The sequence below is a fragment of the Zeugodacus cucurbitae genome, chromosome 4, assembly GCF_028554725.1.
Source record: "Zeugodacus cucurbitae isolate PBARC_wt_2022May chromosome 4, idZeuCucr1.2, whole genome shotgun sequence".
Classification (NCBI taxonomy): domain Eukaryota; kingdom Metazoa; phylum Arthropoda; class Insecta; order Diptera; family Tephritidae; genus Zeugodacus; species Zeugodacus cucurbitae.
In genome coordinates this window covers 68,543,262-68,559,295 of record NC_071669.1, presented here as the reverse complement: position 1 = coordinate 68,559,295, position 16,034 = coordinate 68,543,262, and the positions used below count along the sequence as shown (strand labels likewise).

Genomic DNA, 16,034 nt, shown 5'->3' with positions numbered 1-16,034 from the left:
TGTTTTGCATGCAGGAAATCATAATATGCTTCAATAAGTTCAAATGTTTGAATGCCAATTCATATTCAAGCCAATTCGTGGCAAAAAGGCGGTGTAATTTAGTGCTTGTCAAGGCGAAAACGTAAATCCCAAATAATGTATGTAAATGTAATTTGGAGCAAATAGTTTAAGTGAGCAAAGCTTTAAAATGAAATGCTAAATGTAAAGTTTCCGGAATTATATGGCAGGCAAAATATTTTTTAATGACAAAAATTAAATAATTTCAAGTTAATTTCTCTGCATTTTTATTTTCTACTCTCTCATAACATGCTGCATAGAGAACATAACTATTTTCTTCAACTAACGGTGGTTTATATTACATCAATACAATTAATATGCATATATACCAAATTCACCAAATGAATTGATATCTGTCTGTCTAGGCAATGGGCTAGTCCTTTAGTCCTTCCTTACTGGTTTACCCATATTATTTTAAATACTTTTACACTTTCCTCACAAACGAAGTACTCACAAAGTTTTCTTTAAATGTACATTCCTAAATTCCAATATACTACATTAAGTCTCATTACAATATTACACTTATACATACCATTCTCACAATATTATGCATAATATATCGGTTTCCCATCGGTTGATTACATAAAAATTGTCAAAACCATAAAATTTCTACACAGTGTAAATTGAACTGCATTAAAATTTATTTATTTTCATGGAATTGTTTTTGTAGTTAGCTTTCCTTATCGGTGGAGCTTCAGTAAATGCGGAAACATATTTGTAATAAATTCATAACATAAACAGTTTGTAAAACTTGTACAATACTCAGATATTATACTTCAAGTAATCAAAATTGCTTACATTGAATAGCTTAGAGGAATTTATAATACGGGGTGTCTATCGCTAATGCTAGTTAACGTTAGTAAAATCGTTGGCGCTTGCACAAATATAATAATACAATAAGACATAAATTAAAATGCTATTTGAAATCAATGCATCAGTGTTATTAACCCAAACACGCTCAAATAATACGCATATTCAATATTTTAAATTAAGTGAAAAATGTTGGATGACAGAGTAAGTGAATGAATTAATTTAATTATGAATGCTTGTTGGGTTTTAGAAAAGGAATTTTACGAAAATTATGGATATGAAACAAGTAATAAGTACAAAATCAAAAATCGGCAGTGACTTCTTAGTAGAGCGCACATTATAACTGGCTACTCCAAAAATTTAGTAAATATAGACTAATATATCTAACATACAACTAATGTATACCTATTAAACCATTAGGCTTCATTTATGCACTAGTCAAACTTGTATCTGCTGTATCTGAAGAATATGATAGAGTGCCACAATTATTTGGCACAGAATATAGCGCCTCTCTTTCAATATTTTTATTGCTACACTCGTTTGCATCAACCAATTCCGTTTCTAATTGCATTGCGAAATCAGTTCTTGATGTGTTTGGTGTTGTTGCGGGCGTTGAAGAATCAACCGTTGTGACAGATATTTCTGCCTCCATTACTTCATCCTGTGGATTATTGTCGTCAGTCTCTAGATCGGCATCTTCGACGTCCGCTTCGTCGCCAAAACTTTTATTCAAACGATCGATAAAATCATGTAATGAAATCTTTTTGCAAGCACTACGTCGACCAAACACTTTCTTTATTTTAGCACGTCTCTGCTTTATTAAGGTTTTATTGGTATTTAAACCATCTGAACAGGATAGTGAACGGCGTATTTTTCGCAAGCCAATCAGTCGTAATGCAGTACTGCAGGTAGCAACCGTATCATCACCTCGACGCGGTTCAGACTGCGGCTCTTCAAAGATTGTCTCCAAGCAAGCGGGTCGAAAACTTTTCAGTTTTTTATTGCAATAAATTTTACGTATTTCAGCTGGACGAAGCATAGAGAAATCACATGACGTTGAGGAGCTTTGACGCTTTGGTTTCATAATCGAACGTCTTTTGACTTTTAAACTGTTTTCCTTGCAGGCACGACGCGGTAAATTGCGACGCTGTGAAAAAGTTCCACCGACTTTGCTACTGCTGCCAGTGCTATCTGCATCATCATCACCAAATAAATTTGTTTCGCTGGAACTGTTAATATCTGATTCTATGTCACTCTCTATTGTGTTGTCATTGCTATTGCATTTAGGGATTGCATCAACTGATCTAGACATCTCCTGCAATTGGGCGGCCATATTTCCAAAACTGGCAATTAAAAAGGTATTAATACCAAATTTGCTTCAATCCATTTCAATATGCTTACCGACTTTCAACCAAAATATCTTCAAAATTTTGTTGAAAATTTATTTTCGCTATACCAGCAACAATCCGTTCCATAATTTGCTAAAAACTCATAGATATATTTCTGTTTACAACTCGAATTAAAATGTCAAACAAATTCGTTAAACTACATTGACAGCCAGTTAGCAGTTTGGAAGGCACTGTAGGCAGTGTGGTGTTACCAGACGGTTTGCTACGGTTATTTCTATACTAATTTTTTTTTTTAAACTATGCGCATATTGATACAATTCTGTAAACTGTTTAAATAAATAGATATTTATATAGTTTTTTAAACAATTTTTACTTGTTATCGACGTAGTTTTAACCATTTTTAAAACAACAGAATTCCCGAAAAGGTCTCTATAATCTCGTAAGTTAGCGATGACGTAACCTATTGTCCAATGAGACAGCTCCAACAACAACAACAGCTCCATACCTTACAGTTGATTCCATTATATTAGTCCTGCAGGAAATATAAAGTAGAAATATGAGTGAAATACCGGTTTAGTGTCTTCAAAAAAGGTTAAAATTTAGAAAATATAGACAAGAAATTTTGGTTTGTAAAACATTTTATTTATATACCAATTGATCACAATTTAATTGAGGATATGTTTCAGGCAATAGTATTTAAAAGGTACTCCTCCTGGTTTCTAATGTTTTCCGATATTAAATTTGGCGATTGTAAGCAATCTGGTTTCAAAAAGTTTCTTTAATGATATTGAAATATATAGAAAAAGTTTAAAAAGAAAAAATTTAATGAAAAAAACATAAATATGTATATATATGTATATATCAATCTTGAAAAAATTACATTCCGGGAGGTTATTAGCACAGCAATAAGAAACGAAAATAAACAATGATAATTATAATCATGAAAACCAGTTCATATCATTAGAATCCCCATTAAATTTGGAAAAAATGGTTATTCCGTAAACCATTGTATATAAATATTCAGGCATTAATTAAATATAAACCCGCAAGATAATGTAGACAATTTAAATTTACGATATACTTCAACCGATTTACACGCCATAGGCTTATCTAAGAATCAATGAAAGTTATTATTTATTGTTAGAGACTGTCGACTTTATCTTTGCCTATAAAATGATGTGACCACAACAATTGACACCAGTTGTTTACACAACATACCCTGAACAAAATGAAGGTCTTCATCGCACTTGTTTTAACCTTTGCTGTCGCCTCAGCTTACATCCTTCCCGATCAGTCGGCTTTCAATGACGATGTGGACAATGTTTTTGACGAGCCCGCTTTCATTGAGGATATGCCAACATCACCAGTTCTATCCGGACGTATTACCAACGGCAACAAAGCTTCGGCTGGTCAATTCCCCTATCAAGCCGGTTTATCGCTAACTCGCGGTACCAGCAATTATTGGTGCGGTGGTTCGCTCATCGGTTCCACTTGGATTTTAACTGCAGCTCACTGCTCTGACCAGTAAGTATTTCAAATGACTCAATCTATAAACTTTCTTTAAATTTCCTTCACAGAGTTTCCAAAGTCACCGTCTATCTGGGCAGCACCGCACGTACATCGGCTAAAGTTAAGTACATCGTGACCTCAAGCTCTATCTACCAACACACCGGTTATAAGGCGAAAACGCTTGCCAATGACATTACTTTGATTAAGATCCCAGCTGTAACTTACACCAGCGAGATTTCCGCCATTAAGTTGCCTTCGATATCTTCATCGTACGCTAGCTACGACGGCAGCTACGCTATTGCCTCAGGCTGGGGCCGCACCAGTGACAGTAAGTTTACTAGTGTTATGCGTCTTTATTTGCGGATAATATGCATTTTGTTCTGTTACAGCTTCTTCGACTTCATCATCCTTGAATTACGCTCGCCTCCCGATCATAGCTAATTCAGTCTGTGCTTCCACTTATGGTAAACAAGTGATAACCGCCAACACCATCTGTGTATCTACACCAAGTGGTACGTCCACCTGCCAAGGCGATTCTGGCGGTCCATTGGCTTTGGAATCTGGTGATGTGCTTGTCGGCGTTACTTCCTTCGTATCGAAGTCCGGTTGCGCTTCAGGTGCTCCAGCCGGTTTTGTCCGTGTTACTAGCTACCTCCCATGGATTAAGGAGAGAACTGGCATTTCTTACTAATAAATGAAATTCGTAAAATGATTCCAAAAATTTAAGTTTAAATATATTTTAATACGCAATTTTTGTCTTTTCTTTCGACAAACGAAATCTCTAACAAACTCAGTCCTTAGGAACTTGGATAATGTAAAATGTTTATTCTACAATAAGAAACAGTTAACATTATAGAGTCAGTTTACAAGATACATTTATCTAAGGTAAAGTAAATCAGAAGCTACATTATAAAGTCAAAGGTACAAACTTAATCTTCGCTTTTGTTTTTTGCATGGTATATTAACTGTCTTCAAATTCAGGATCAGTTATCAAGCTTAAAACTATTATCTGCATGACCAATGCTCATGTTGGAGAGTTCCCACTGAGTGAAATCATATGACTTAGTTGATTAATGTATGGAACCATTTCTTAATAAGATTCGATCATCAAACTAAGTGTGATCTTGTGAATTTTCAATAAAGCATATACCAATTTTGGTGTGTAAATCACTTAACAAATATTCAGTATATTTTTTGCATATAAGAGAGCCTGGGGAGTCTCTTCAAAATTGTTCAAATTTTATTTGGGAAATTTTGCTTTTTTTTTGCGCTTTAGCGGTGTAATAAACTATTCCTCTACGGGATTAGGTATCATTAGAAAACATCAATATAAAATATATGGTATTTAGGCAATGGATAATTCATATTTTAGCAAAGAACGTATAAATAATATAAATACTTATTATACGCTCTTTGATTAGTTCATCTCCCTGAAAAGTAGGGGTTCATTGGTTTGTGTATGCGATAGCTAATTTGTTTCGAGCATGACTAGTCGGGAACTCAACCCAACCGGAGGTAGCGTTCGAAATTTTACTCACAATGCTTTGAATAGAACTGTGAGTAGTTTATATGGCACTGTAATATAGCACATCCTATAAGTATGCAATCTGAAATATGGTACATTTTTGCAGAGAACGTATACATTGAGAACGTATAATAATTATTCTACGTTCTTTGGAAGTAGCCTACGAACCACTGCCCCATTTACTCTTTTCTCCAGATATCTTTAAAAATTGGGGGAACTTTTGGATGAATTGTAAAAATAACCTAAGGACCTTTGATCAATGATCCACTCAAAACAACTTTAGGAAACACTTGAGCAAGGGAGAACTGCAATCAATGGAGGTAGATTCATAGCGGTATCACTGTGGAATTACCAATCCAAGACATTTTTCAAAGTAATGTAGTAAGTAATGAAGTAATAGATTCCATCAAAAAACAATAAAATACCACCAAATTTATGAATGAATTCCGCTTGATTGGCAAAATGTGTATCTAGTAGTAAGTTGTAAGGTTGTAAATAATTTACTTGTTGTAGATTACTGTGATTTCATATTTTAATTTCAATAAAGTGTTATCGCGGTCTTGATATGTGAATGTTTTTTTTTTTTTTTTAATTTAGACGAGTTAAACCTTAATTCCAATTTACTGCTGTTTTTGGTTTTGAGTGGTACCATTATATGACCATCGGAGTGACAAACAAAGTTTAAGTGACGAAGGAAGTTTTGGAAAATATATACCTAGTGAATTTTAAATCTCAAAGTCTATATTTCACAACTCAATATTTTTACAAGTCTAAAAAATTAATTTCATTCTAAAATATAGTTGATACAAAGAGCATTACCTAATCGACTACACAGCTACACAGCTGTGATTTATAGTCATTCAGAAAAACCCCTTTGTTTTTTGATAAGAAATCCAATGGTATAATAAAAATTTACCTATCTGATCAATACGTAATCTCAATTGATGGAAAGATCTTTAGCATTTCCGTTGCATCGACTTATAAAAGACGCCACTGAAACCATTGCAACTACAGTAATTTCACTAAACTGAATCAATCAACATGAAGTTCCTAGTTGCCTTAGCTCTCGCTGTGGCTGTGGCCAACGCTACACCGGTCTACGAGAAGACCGCTTTCATCGAAGACTTGCCTGAGTCTCCAGTTTTGGAAGGACGCATCACCAACGGAGATTACGCTTGGGATGGTTTGGTTCCCTATCAAGCTGGTTTACTTCTACAAAAGCATCAAGGCAATTACTGGTGTGGTGGTTCTTTGATTGGACAAAATTGGGTTCTGACTGCCGCTCACTGCACTGATGGGTAAATTACAGCATGAAAAAGTGACAATTTCAGTTAACCATTAATGACTTTTCATCTTTCCTTACAGCGCTCACACCATCACCGTCTACTTGGGTAGCGTAGTACGTTCCAATGGTAACCAATACGCAACCACCATCCACTCCAACGACATCCACCAGCATCCCCATTACAACTCTAATAATTTGGACAACGATGTCACTCTCCTCTGGATCCACTCTGTTTCTTTCTCTGGCAACATTCGCACTATCAGACTGCCATCCTTCAACCACTACAGCAATTATGAGGGTCAATGGGCTACCGCTTCTGGCTGGGGTGGCACCTCGGGCAACAACCAAGATCATTTGCAATACGTCAGCGTTCAGGTGATATCCAACAACGAATGCGCTAACGTCTATGGCAGAGGTACTGTCACCGACAACACCATCTGTGTTGCCACACACGGCGGTCGTTCAACTTGCGGTGGTGACTCTGGTGGCCCATTGGCTGTGGACAATAACCAAGTGTTGATTGGTGTCACTTCATTCGTGGCTGCCAACGGTTGTACCGCTGGTCTCCCAGCTGGTTTCCAACGTGTCAGCCGTCACTTGGACTGGATCCGTGGTGTTACCGGTATTGCATATTATTAAATTTATTGATGATTGTGACTATACTTAATAAAATAACGAACTAAACGCAATATAAGCCATTATGTATCCTAATGTTTAAATTGTGAAATGATGTGTTTGGTACCAGTAACAATTACACCAACATTGTCAGCCACGAAATCCAGCTACTTTGGACTGAGTAGGTAATTGAAAAAGGAAGTCCGAATGAAACGAAACACTCTACATCTCGCCCATTACTCCCATCCTGATGTATGATGCAGAAGCGCGGACGACGTCGACATCCGATAAGACGACACTAGGAGTTTTCGAGAGAAAGGTTTAACGTAAGTTTTATGGTTCTTTGAACATTGCCAACGGCGAATACCGCAGGAGATGAATAGATTATCTGCACGATTTAAACGACGACATAGACTAGTTCAGTGAATAAAAAGACAGCGGCTACGCTGGATAGGTCTTGTTGTCTGAATGGACGAAAGCACTGCATTGTCAATGTCTTTCTAATATTTTCTAAAGAGCTACAAACTTTAAGGATCACCGATATCAGATTGTACTGTTCCAGTAGTTTGTAATGAATTACCGGAAATAAAAATATGATAAAAATATGATGACAATCCATTCACAGTTTTTAGCTCTACCTTACTTATTCTTGGTTCCTAATTAAAGTTATAATATTTGTGATTTGTTCTCTAATTTTGAAGGCTGGAGACATGTCGATATCGGATACTGAGACACAACAGCAGTTGCCACTTTTACCATTAAAACGCAAAAATTCAAAAAATGCTAAACCGTAAATTCTGAAAATACAATTAGTGATAACATTGATTTACATCCAACGACAATGTACTGTAAAATATTTAAGTTTATACTAAACATGTGGCATTTGCTTGGAAACTCTTTAATTTTTGCGTTATATCGGCGTATAAAAGCTTCGTTTGAATTCACTGCAGGCATAGTAGTTTCACTAAACTCAACCTATATTCAACATGAAATTCCTAGGGGTTTTAACTCTCGTTGTGGCTGTGGCCAACGCTACACCGGTCTACGAGAAGATCACTTTCATCGAGGACTTGCCCGAGTCTCCTGCTTGGAAGATACGCATCACCAATGGCGATTACGCTTGGGTTGGTTGGTTTAATTCCCTATTAAGCTGGTTTACTCTTAGAAAGGAATGAAGGCAATTACTGGTGTGGTGGTTCTCTAATTGGACAAAATTGGGTTCTGACTGCCGCTCACTGCACTGATGGGTAAATTACAGCTTGAAGAAATGGTAATTTCATTTATTATTTAATGACTTTTCTTACTACGTTACAGCGCTCACACCATCACTGTCTACTTGGGCAGTGTAGTACGTTCCGATGGCAACCAATATGAAACCACCATTCACTCCCAGGATATCCACCAGCATCCTGATTACAATTCTGATACTTTGGAAAACGATGTCACCCTTCTCTGGATCCACACCGTTTCTTACTCTGACAACATAAAATCCATCAGACTACCATCCTTCAACGACGACAGCAATTATGAAGGTCAATGGGCTACCGCTTCTGGCTGGGGTGGCACCTCGGGCAACAACCAAGATCATTTGCAATACGTCAGTGTTCAGGTGATCTCTAACAACGAGTGCGCTAACGTCTATGGTAGAGATACTGTCACCGACAACACCATCTGTGTTGCCACACACGGTGGTCGCTCAACTTGCGGTGGTGACTCTGGTGGCCCATTGGCTGTTGACAACAACCAAGTGTTGATTGGTGTGACTTCATTCGTTGCTGCCAACGGTTGTACCGCTGGTCTCCCAGCTGGTTTCCAACGTGTCAGCCGTCACTTGGACTGGATACGTGGTGTCACCGGTATTGCATACTACTAAATTAATTACGGCATTTTAAATTTATCCAATAATATGCCAAACAAAAACGATAAAAATTGATTTTATTATAATTGTATTATTTGTATATTGTAGTAGTAACAAAATAATTGAGATATCTATTTATTCAATGAAGAAGTATGAATCTAAAGATTAAATGTTAACCAAATAAATTATCGCAATATACTATGGAAGGCATCTTAACCATGTAGTTTATAAGAGGAACTCCGCTCTTTAGCTGTACTTTAAATGAAATACTAGAAGTATATATTTGTAATTATTGGAATTATTTTAATAAATATCGAAGAAAATGTTAAGAAAATGTTACAATTAGACAAAATTCATAAGGTGTTGATAAGTAGATGATTTCATGCCAATATCACCAAATACAAATAACAACCTTCCTGTCCGTAAAGTTTGGCTGGTCGGTCAATCGTCATTTGACCACGACCGTTTTCGCTTGACATTGTCAGCAGTGATTTTTCATCGCTAGTGACAATCCGCTTCAGAGGTGGATAGATTTTGTTGTGATTCAGCAGATATTCACACATGAAAATATATTTTCGACAACTGGAATTTCATTGCGTTGGGCGTCCATGACATTAAATTATGAAAATTACCGAAATGGAGACATCTCAAAGTTATAAGAATATAGGGATATTATTGTAGATAATTCGAATAATTTGTGGAATATATTAAGCACAAATTCTTACTTGTTTTCAACTTAATATCTTATTTATTACAGAGATGTCCACTTTAAAGTTCACCAGACAGACTAAATTATTCAACTAATGGAGGATTATCAAAAATTTGGTTCAAGGAAATATTCTAAACATTTCACAGCTTTTTATTTGCAAATTTTTAATATGCAATTTTATTAAGCATATTTACAATCATCATATAATTTAATAGTATGCAATACCGGTGACACCACGGATCCAGTCCAAGTGACGGCTGACACGTTGGAAACCAGCTGGGAGACCAGCGGTGCAACCGTTGGCAGCAACGAATGAAGTGACACCAATCAACACTTGGTTGTTGTCCACAGCCAATGGGCCACCAGAGTCACCACCGCAAGTTGAACGACCGCCGTGTGTGGCAACACAGATGGTGTTGTCGGTAACAGTACCTCTGCCATAGACGTTAGCGCATTCGTTGTTGGAGATCACCTGAACGCTGACGTATTGCAAATGATCCTGGTTGTTGCCTGAGGTGCCACCCCAACCAGAAGCGGTAGCCCATTGACCCTCATAATTGCTGTAGTGGTTGAACGATGGCAGTCTGATGGCTTGAATGTTACCAGAGAAAGAAACAGAGTGGATCCAGAGGAGAGTGACATCATTATCCAAATTATTAGAGTTGTAATGGGGATGTTGGTGGATGTCGTTGGAGTGGATGGTGGTTGCGTATTGGTTGCCATTGGAACGTACTACGCTACCCAAGTAGACTGTGATAGTGTGAGCGCTGGAAGGAAGTATAAAAATTCATTAATGGATAACTATAATTATCACTTTTTCACGCTGTAATTTACCCATCAGTGCAGTGAGCGGCAGTCAGAACCCAATTTTGTCCAATCAATGAACCACCACACCAGTAATTGCCTTGATGCTTTTGTAGAAGTAAACCAGCTTGATAGGGAACCAAACCATCCCAAGCGTAATCTCCGTTGGTGATGCGTCCTTCCAAAACTGGAGACTTAGGTAAGTCTTCGATGAAAGCGGTCTTCTCGTAGACCGGTGTAGCGTTGGCCACAGCCACAGCGAGAGCTAAGACAACTAGGAACTTCATGTTGATTGGTTGAGTTTAGTGAAATTACTGTGCCTTCAATGAATGCAACCACACCTTTTATAGGTCAGTGAAATGCAAATAGTACAAATTTTTGTAGCAAATGGCCTAATTAGAAGCATAAACTTCTTATCAAATTTGATTACGCTTCGTTTCCGTTGAATATAAATCACAAAAAATGTATTTCAGAAATGTGTAGTTTAATAATCAATGAACTTCATCGGTTAATGGTGAAAGCGGCATCGGTAGCGTCTTAATTGTTGGATTAAACACTAGACCTGTGCACGACCTCTCACGATCATAGACCCGAAATCTTTGGTAAACATAAATGCGTAAAGCGGTAATCTCGGTCAAAGAGAGTTAGGGAAAAATATGTTTATTTACATTGATAGCTTTATATATTTGTATATTATTGCAGTCCAGTTCAGAAGTACCCCCTCAAGAGTTATTTATTGATCAATAAAAACATTAGAGTTTACAGCAGACATCATGAAATCATAAGTGCGGATACAGTGGCTAAATTATTTAACGATTTATGGCTTTAAACAGCAACAGATCAACGATAACTGAGTAACGCCAATAAATCAACGGTACGTGATAACAGCAACAACAATAAATCAGAACAAAATAATGTGCAAACACAATACATTGAAATCAATTTGCCAAAGAGTTCATTCATTAAGTGCTGAGGAACATTTTGCAAGTCATTTTCCTTCAGGGTGGCGATATATATTACCTTGACAAATATCTCCCTTCCGCGTTTTTGTCTTTTGAGTTTCGCGGCTATGTATAAAGCGCTACAGCGCTCATTTCTGGCAATACTATATATCTTTGAAAGGTCTTGACATAACCTACATACAAAACAACGCTATGCATCATTAGTTTGGATATTGCGTTTAACAGGAGGAAGGTTTTGCTGTGTGTTTGGAGATATTGGAAGGGAATCATCCACTATGAGCTGCTCCCAAATGGGCAGACGCTTAATTCTTCCATCTACTGCGAACAACTGAACCGATTGAAGCAGGCGATCGAACAGAAGCGTCTAGAATTGGCCAACAGGAAAAGTGTAATGTTCCACCAGGACAACGCCAGACCGCAGACTTCGTTGACGACTCGTCAGAAGTTACGGGAGTTCGGATGTGAGGTTTTATCGCATCCACCATATAGCCTACCTGTTCCTGTCCATGGTGAAAAGGTGGTGTAAAGTTGAAGTTGATGTAAAGTTGAAGAGGCTTCCATCATTCTGTAATTTTACAATATACATATAAATCAAACACCAATGAAGATATTAGAAATGTCCTGATGGTAAAATGGATGGATGAATCAGTTCAGTACTTCCCTTAGTCCCCATACACCTAATATAATGATATAATTATTCACATATCAAGACCTCGATAAGACTCTATTGAAATAAAAATAACAAATTAAAGTAATCTACAAATAATAATGTTATTTACAACCCCAGAATTATCTACTGGGTACAATTGCGATAAAGCGGAATTCATTCATAAATTTGCTGGTATTTTGAGTATTTTACTATTTCAGAATTGAAAACTGTATTTTTTCGTAATCTTTGAATTAACTAAAAAAAATGCTAGAATTGGTCATTACAAATTATAATTGCATTGAATCTACCGCCTTCGATAACAACAGTACTTCAGTTCTGCTTTGTTCAAGTGTTTCATAAAGTTGTCAGAAGGGATTGTGTATCAAGGAAAAGCCCTGTTCCCGTTTTTCACAATTTAGATTTCAATTTGAAAGTTCTGTTAAGAAAGTTAAGAAAGTTCTGTTAAGAGAACTCTGTTAATTTTATACTTATAAATACTTTGAAGTCTATGAAGAGACATTTTTGGGGAGGCCGTGGAGTATAGAGAAGTATAAAATGTCTATATTGACGCATGTTGAAAAGATCAAACTAACTAGATTTGCTGGCAGATGTATTGTAGTTAGATTTAATTTTCAACTTTCCCGTTTTGGTTTTTTATAAAATCTTGAAAATAATTAATTTCGTGTATTAATGACGTTACAGCATGTCAAAAATCGCTAAAAATGAAGACAGAAGCTTTAATCGAATTTCGAAATTTTCCAGATACTTTTCAGTAAAAATATTAAACACTATTTTTAACAGAATAAATTTATTTATAATATTATTAATTCTTCATTAAACTAGTAATAAGCAATACCGGTGATGTCACGAATCCAGCCTAAGTAGTGCGAAACGCGGGCGAATGCATTTGGTGCGGTCGAATGACAGCCGCCACCGAAGCTTACGACACCAACCAACACCTGATTATTGTCCACAGCCAATGGACCACCGGAATCTCCGCCACAAGCTGATCTTCCCTCAACAGGTGAGGTGCAAATGATGCCATCGTTTATGTTGAATATTGACGAGCACTCGCGATTTGAAATAATTGGTACAGTTGCATATTTCAGATGACCGTTGAGACCGGATCCATCATATACGTTTACCCAACCAGAGAGTGTTGCCCATTGACCTTCATAGTTGCTGTAGTGATTGAAAGATGGAAGTCTGATGGGTTGAATGTTGTTAGAGTAGGAGACGGAGTGGATCCAAACCAAAGCGATATCATTCAAGGTGCCGTATTCTGGATGAATATGGATATCATTCTGATGAACAACGGTGGAATATTGGCCAGTACCACGTGACACACTACCCAAGTAGACAGTGACAGCTTGAACACTGCAATGTGAGAAGGGAATTATTGAAAAGATAAACATTTCCAAATTCTTTATCTTACCCCTTGACGCAATGAGCCGCAGTTATAACCCAATTGGAGCCAATCAAAGAACCGCCACACCATAACCATTTGCCATCCTTCTCTAAAGTCAAACCAGCTTGGTATGGGAAAAGTCCATCCCAGGCATCGGCGCCATTGACTATGCGTCCATTTATGGTCGCGTTTGTTTGATCTACCTTCTGCTCGAGAATTGCAGCCGCTGAAGCGGTGCCGAATACGAAAGACAAAATCAAAAGAAACTTCATTTCTCTAAGAATGCTAGTTGCAGACTACAGTATGACATTAAAAACAACAATGCTTATATAGTATCAAATGGGGCCCCATTATTGATTTAAATTTTTATTAATTTATTGCATCAATTCAAATTATAACGCTACGGCCAATTCACTTTACGTTATGTATACATTTCTTTAAGCTATTTTTTAATGATTATAATGTAATTGGTTAATAAATAAATAAATAAATTGTTAAATAAGAAGTGTGAACGAAGTGTAATCTACATTTGAATTTTGAGTACTAATGCGTAAATCTCGAAAATACAATTTCCATGATAACAGTGATTTATACTCAATATAATATAAATGTAGAGAAATTTATGTTTCTAATCGAGATTTTACTATCTTCATCAGTCTTAAAGTGTTGATAACTGATTGAGATATTTCAACAGTTTCCGCTGCATTGACTTATAAAAGGAACGGTTGAATTCAATGCAGTCATAGTAATTTCACTAAACTTAACCAATCAACATGAAGTTCCTACTTGTCTTAGCTCTCGCTGTGGCTGTAGCCAACGCAAGTCCGGTCTACGAGAAGACCGCTTTCATCGAGGATTTGCCCGAGTCTTCAGTTTTGGAAGGACGCATCACCAACGGTGATTACGCTTGGGATGGTTTGGTTCCCTATCAAGCTGGTTTACTTCTACAAAAGCATCAAGGCAATTACTGGTGTGGTGGTTCATTGATTGGACAAAATTGGGTTCTGACTGCCGCTCACTGCACTGATGGGTAAAATACGGCTCGAAAAAATGGTAATATCATTTTTTTTAAATAACTTTTCATCCTTCTTTACAGCGCTCACACTATCACCGTCTACTTGGGTAGCGTAGTACGTTCTAATGGTAACCAATACGCAACCACCATCCACTCCCAGGACATTCACCAGCACCCCCATTACAACTCTAATACTCTGGACAACGATGTCACCCTTCTCTGGATTCACTCTGTTTCTTTCTCTGGTAACATTCAAGCGATCAGACTGCCATCCTTCAACCACTACAGCAATTATGAGGGTCAATGGGCTACCGCTTCTGGCTGGGGTGGCACCTCGGGCAACAATCAAGATCATTTGCAATACGTCAGTGTTCAGGTGATCTCCAACAACGAATGCGCTAACGTCTATGGCAGAGGTACTGTCACCGACAACACCATCTGTGTTGCCACACACGGCGGTCGCTCAACTTGCGGTGGTGACTCTGGTGGCCCATTGGCTGTGGACAACAACCAAGTGTTGATTGGTGTCACTTCATTCGTTGCTGCCAACGGTTGCACCGCTGGTCTTCCAGCTGGTTTCCAACGTGTCAGCCGTCACTTGGACTGGATCCGTGGTGTCACCGGTATTGCATACTATTAAATTAATAGATATATTGTGAATTTGCTTAATAAAACTCCGAGCTCTTAGTGGTAAAAAGAAGTCTACATTGTGTTATATTTTTAAAGTGAATGAATTAGCATCTCTTGTTTAGTTTCTTGAAACTTTAGAAGGAAAACAACCATATTTTACACTTGTTGTTGGAAAACTTAATCTAATCGGTGTAATATACTGACAGTGAAGATGAGACAGTATCAATCTGGAGTCAAATCTAAAATTACCAGAATTTTACATAATGTTATGATAAAGTGTAGTATAGCACAATTGGTTAACGGCTTCCTTTGTGAATATTAAGGCTTTATTTGTAATTTCTGTTGCACTTAAAGACACATACTTACTTAGAACGTGTGTGCTTGCGAAGAATTTGCTACAATGCTACTTACAGATATATGGATTTTTTGTTGTTGTTTTTCCAGTTTGTCAGGAGCTTCGTATATGTATGCTTATGTGTCTAAAGTGTATTTGTTTTCCTTTTTTCCACAGGGTTGAAATGTTGCTATGTGCTAATGCGCCAGTATAGTGTTGTTGCCATCCATTCACAGAGTCGTTTGTCTGCCTTTGTTTCATATCAGTATTACTGTTAAGTGTATTTCTGCATTTTGCATGCACAGCACGTAAAATGATTTGATTTCAATTTTCCAGATTCAGCTTGTGTCAAATGATAATGATTTCGTATTTCCAACTCATTTCACTAAAGCACTTCAACGTATTTTTTCCCTTCTAGGAAATTTTCCGATTGTTTTTTCTACGGACTTTGTTTTCCACACATTACTACGTTGGTTGGGTAGTCTTTAAGGCTCAAGCTTAAAGTGGGCACATGC

General features: G+C 37.1%; 6 protein-coding genes and 1 pseudogene across 6 annotated transcripts; 4 read left to right on the top strand and 3 right to left on the bottom strand.

Moving 5' to 3' along the window:
• Window positions 1–680: 680 nt before the first annotated feature.
• On the bottom strand, window positions 681–2,428 carry LOC105213888 (protein tantalus). Its single transcript, XM_011186992.3, has 2 exons — window positions 2,269–2,428; window positions 681–2,210 (listed from the first exon to the last, which is right to left on the bottom strand). The coding sequence occupies exons 1-2, from the start codon at window positions 2,340–2,342 to the stop codon at window positions 1,295–1,297; spliced, it is 990 nt and encodes a 329-aa protein (XP_011185294.2). The 5' UTR covers window positions 2,343–2,428; the 3' UTR covers window positions 681–1,294.
• Window positions 2,429–3,400: 972 nt separating this feature from the next.
• Window positions 3,401–4,475, top strand: LOC105213880 (serine protease 1). Its single transcript, XM_011186981.3, has 3 exons — window positions 3,401–3,740; window positions 3,794–4,053; window positions 4,115–4,475. Exons 1-3 carry the CDS (start codon window positions 3,445–3,447, stop codon window positions 4,414–4,416), a joined length of 858 nt encoding a protein of 285 aa, XP_011185283.2. The 5' UTR covers window positions 3,401–3,444; the 3' UTR covers window positions 4,417–4,475.
• Window positions 4,476–6,259: 1,784 nt separating this feature from the next.
• LOC105215012 (serine protease 1-like) lies at window positions 6,260–7,214 on the top strand. The gene is made up of 2 exons (XM_054228652.1): window positions 6,260–6,548; window positions 6,616–7,214. Exons 1-2 carry the CDS (start codon window positions 6,292–6,294, stop codon window positions 7,172–7,174), a joined length of 816 nt encoding a protein of 271 aa, XP_054084627.1. The 5' UTR covers window positions 6,260–6,291; the 3' UTR covers window positions 7,175–7,214.
• A 922-nt stretch (window positions 7,215–8,136) lies between these two features.
• Window positions 8,137–9,054, top strand: LOC105215023 (serine protease 1-like; annotated as a pseudogene).
• An 850-nt stretch (window positions 9,055–9,904) lies between these two features.
• LOC105213859 (serine protease 1) lies at window positions 9,905–10,854 on the bottom strand. Its single transcript, XM_029041273.2, has 2 exons — window positions 10,552–10,854; window positions 9,905–10,484 (listed from the first exon to the last, which is right to left on the bottom strand). Exons 1-2 carry the CDS (start codon window positions 10,806–10,808, stop codon window positions 9,926–9,928), a joined length of 816 nt encoding a protein of 271 aa, XP_028897106.1. The 5' UTR covers window positions 10,809–10,854; the 3' UTR covers window positions 9,905–9,925.
• A 2,099-nt stretch (window positions 10,855–12,953) lies between these two features.
• Window positions 12,954–13,835, bottom strand: LOC105213838 (serine protease 1). The gene is made up of 2 exons (XM_011186933.3): window positions 13,568–13,835; window positions 12,954–13,509 (listed from the first exon to the last, which is right to left on the bottom strand). The coding sequence occupies exons 1-2, from the start codon at window positions 13,810–13,812 to the stop codon at window positions 12,972–12,974; spliced, it is 783 nt and encodes a 260-aa protein (XP_011185235.2). The 5' UTR covers window positions 13,813–13,835; the 3' UTR covers window positions 12,954–12,971.
• A 435-nt stretch (window positions 13,836–14,270) lies between these two features.
• LOC105213828 (serine protease 1-like) lies at window positions 14,271–15,255 on the top strand. Its single transcript, XM_011186921.3, has 2 exons — window positions 14,271–14,570; window positions 14,637–15,255. Exons 1-2 carry the CDS (start codon window positions 14,314–14,316, stop codon window positions 15,193–15,195), a joined length of 816 nt encoding a protein of 271 aa, XP_011185223.2. The 5' UTR covers window positions 14,271–14,313; the 3' UTR covers window positions 15,196–15,255.
• The last annotated feature ends 779 nt before the right edge of the window (window positions 15,256–16,034 follow it).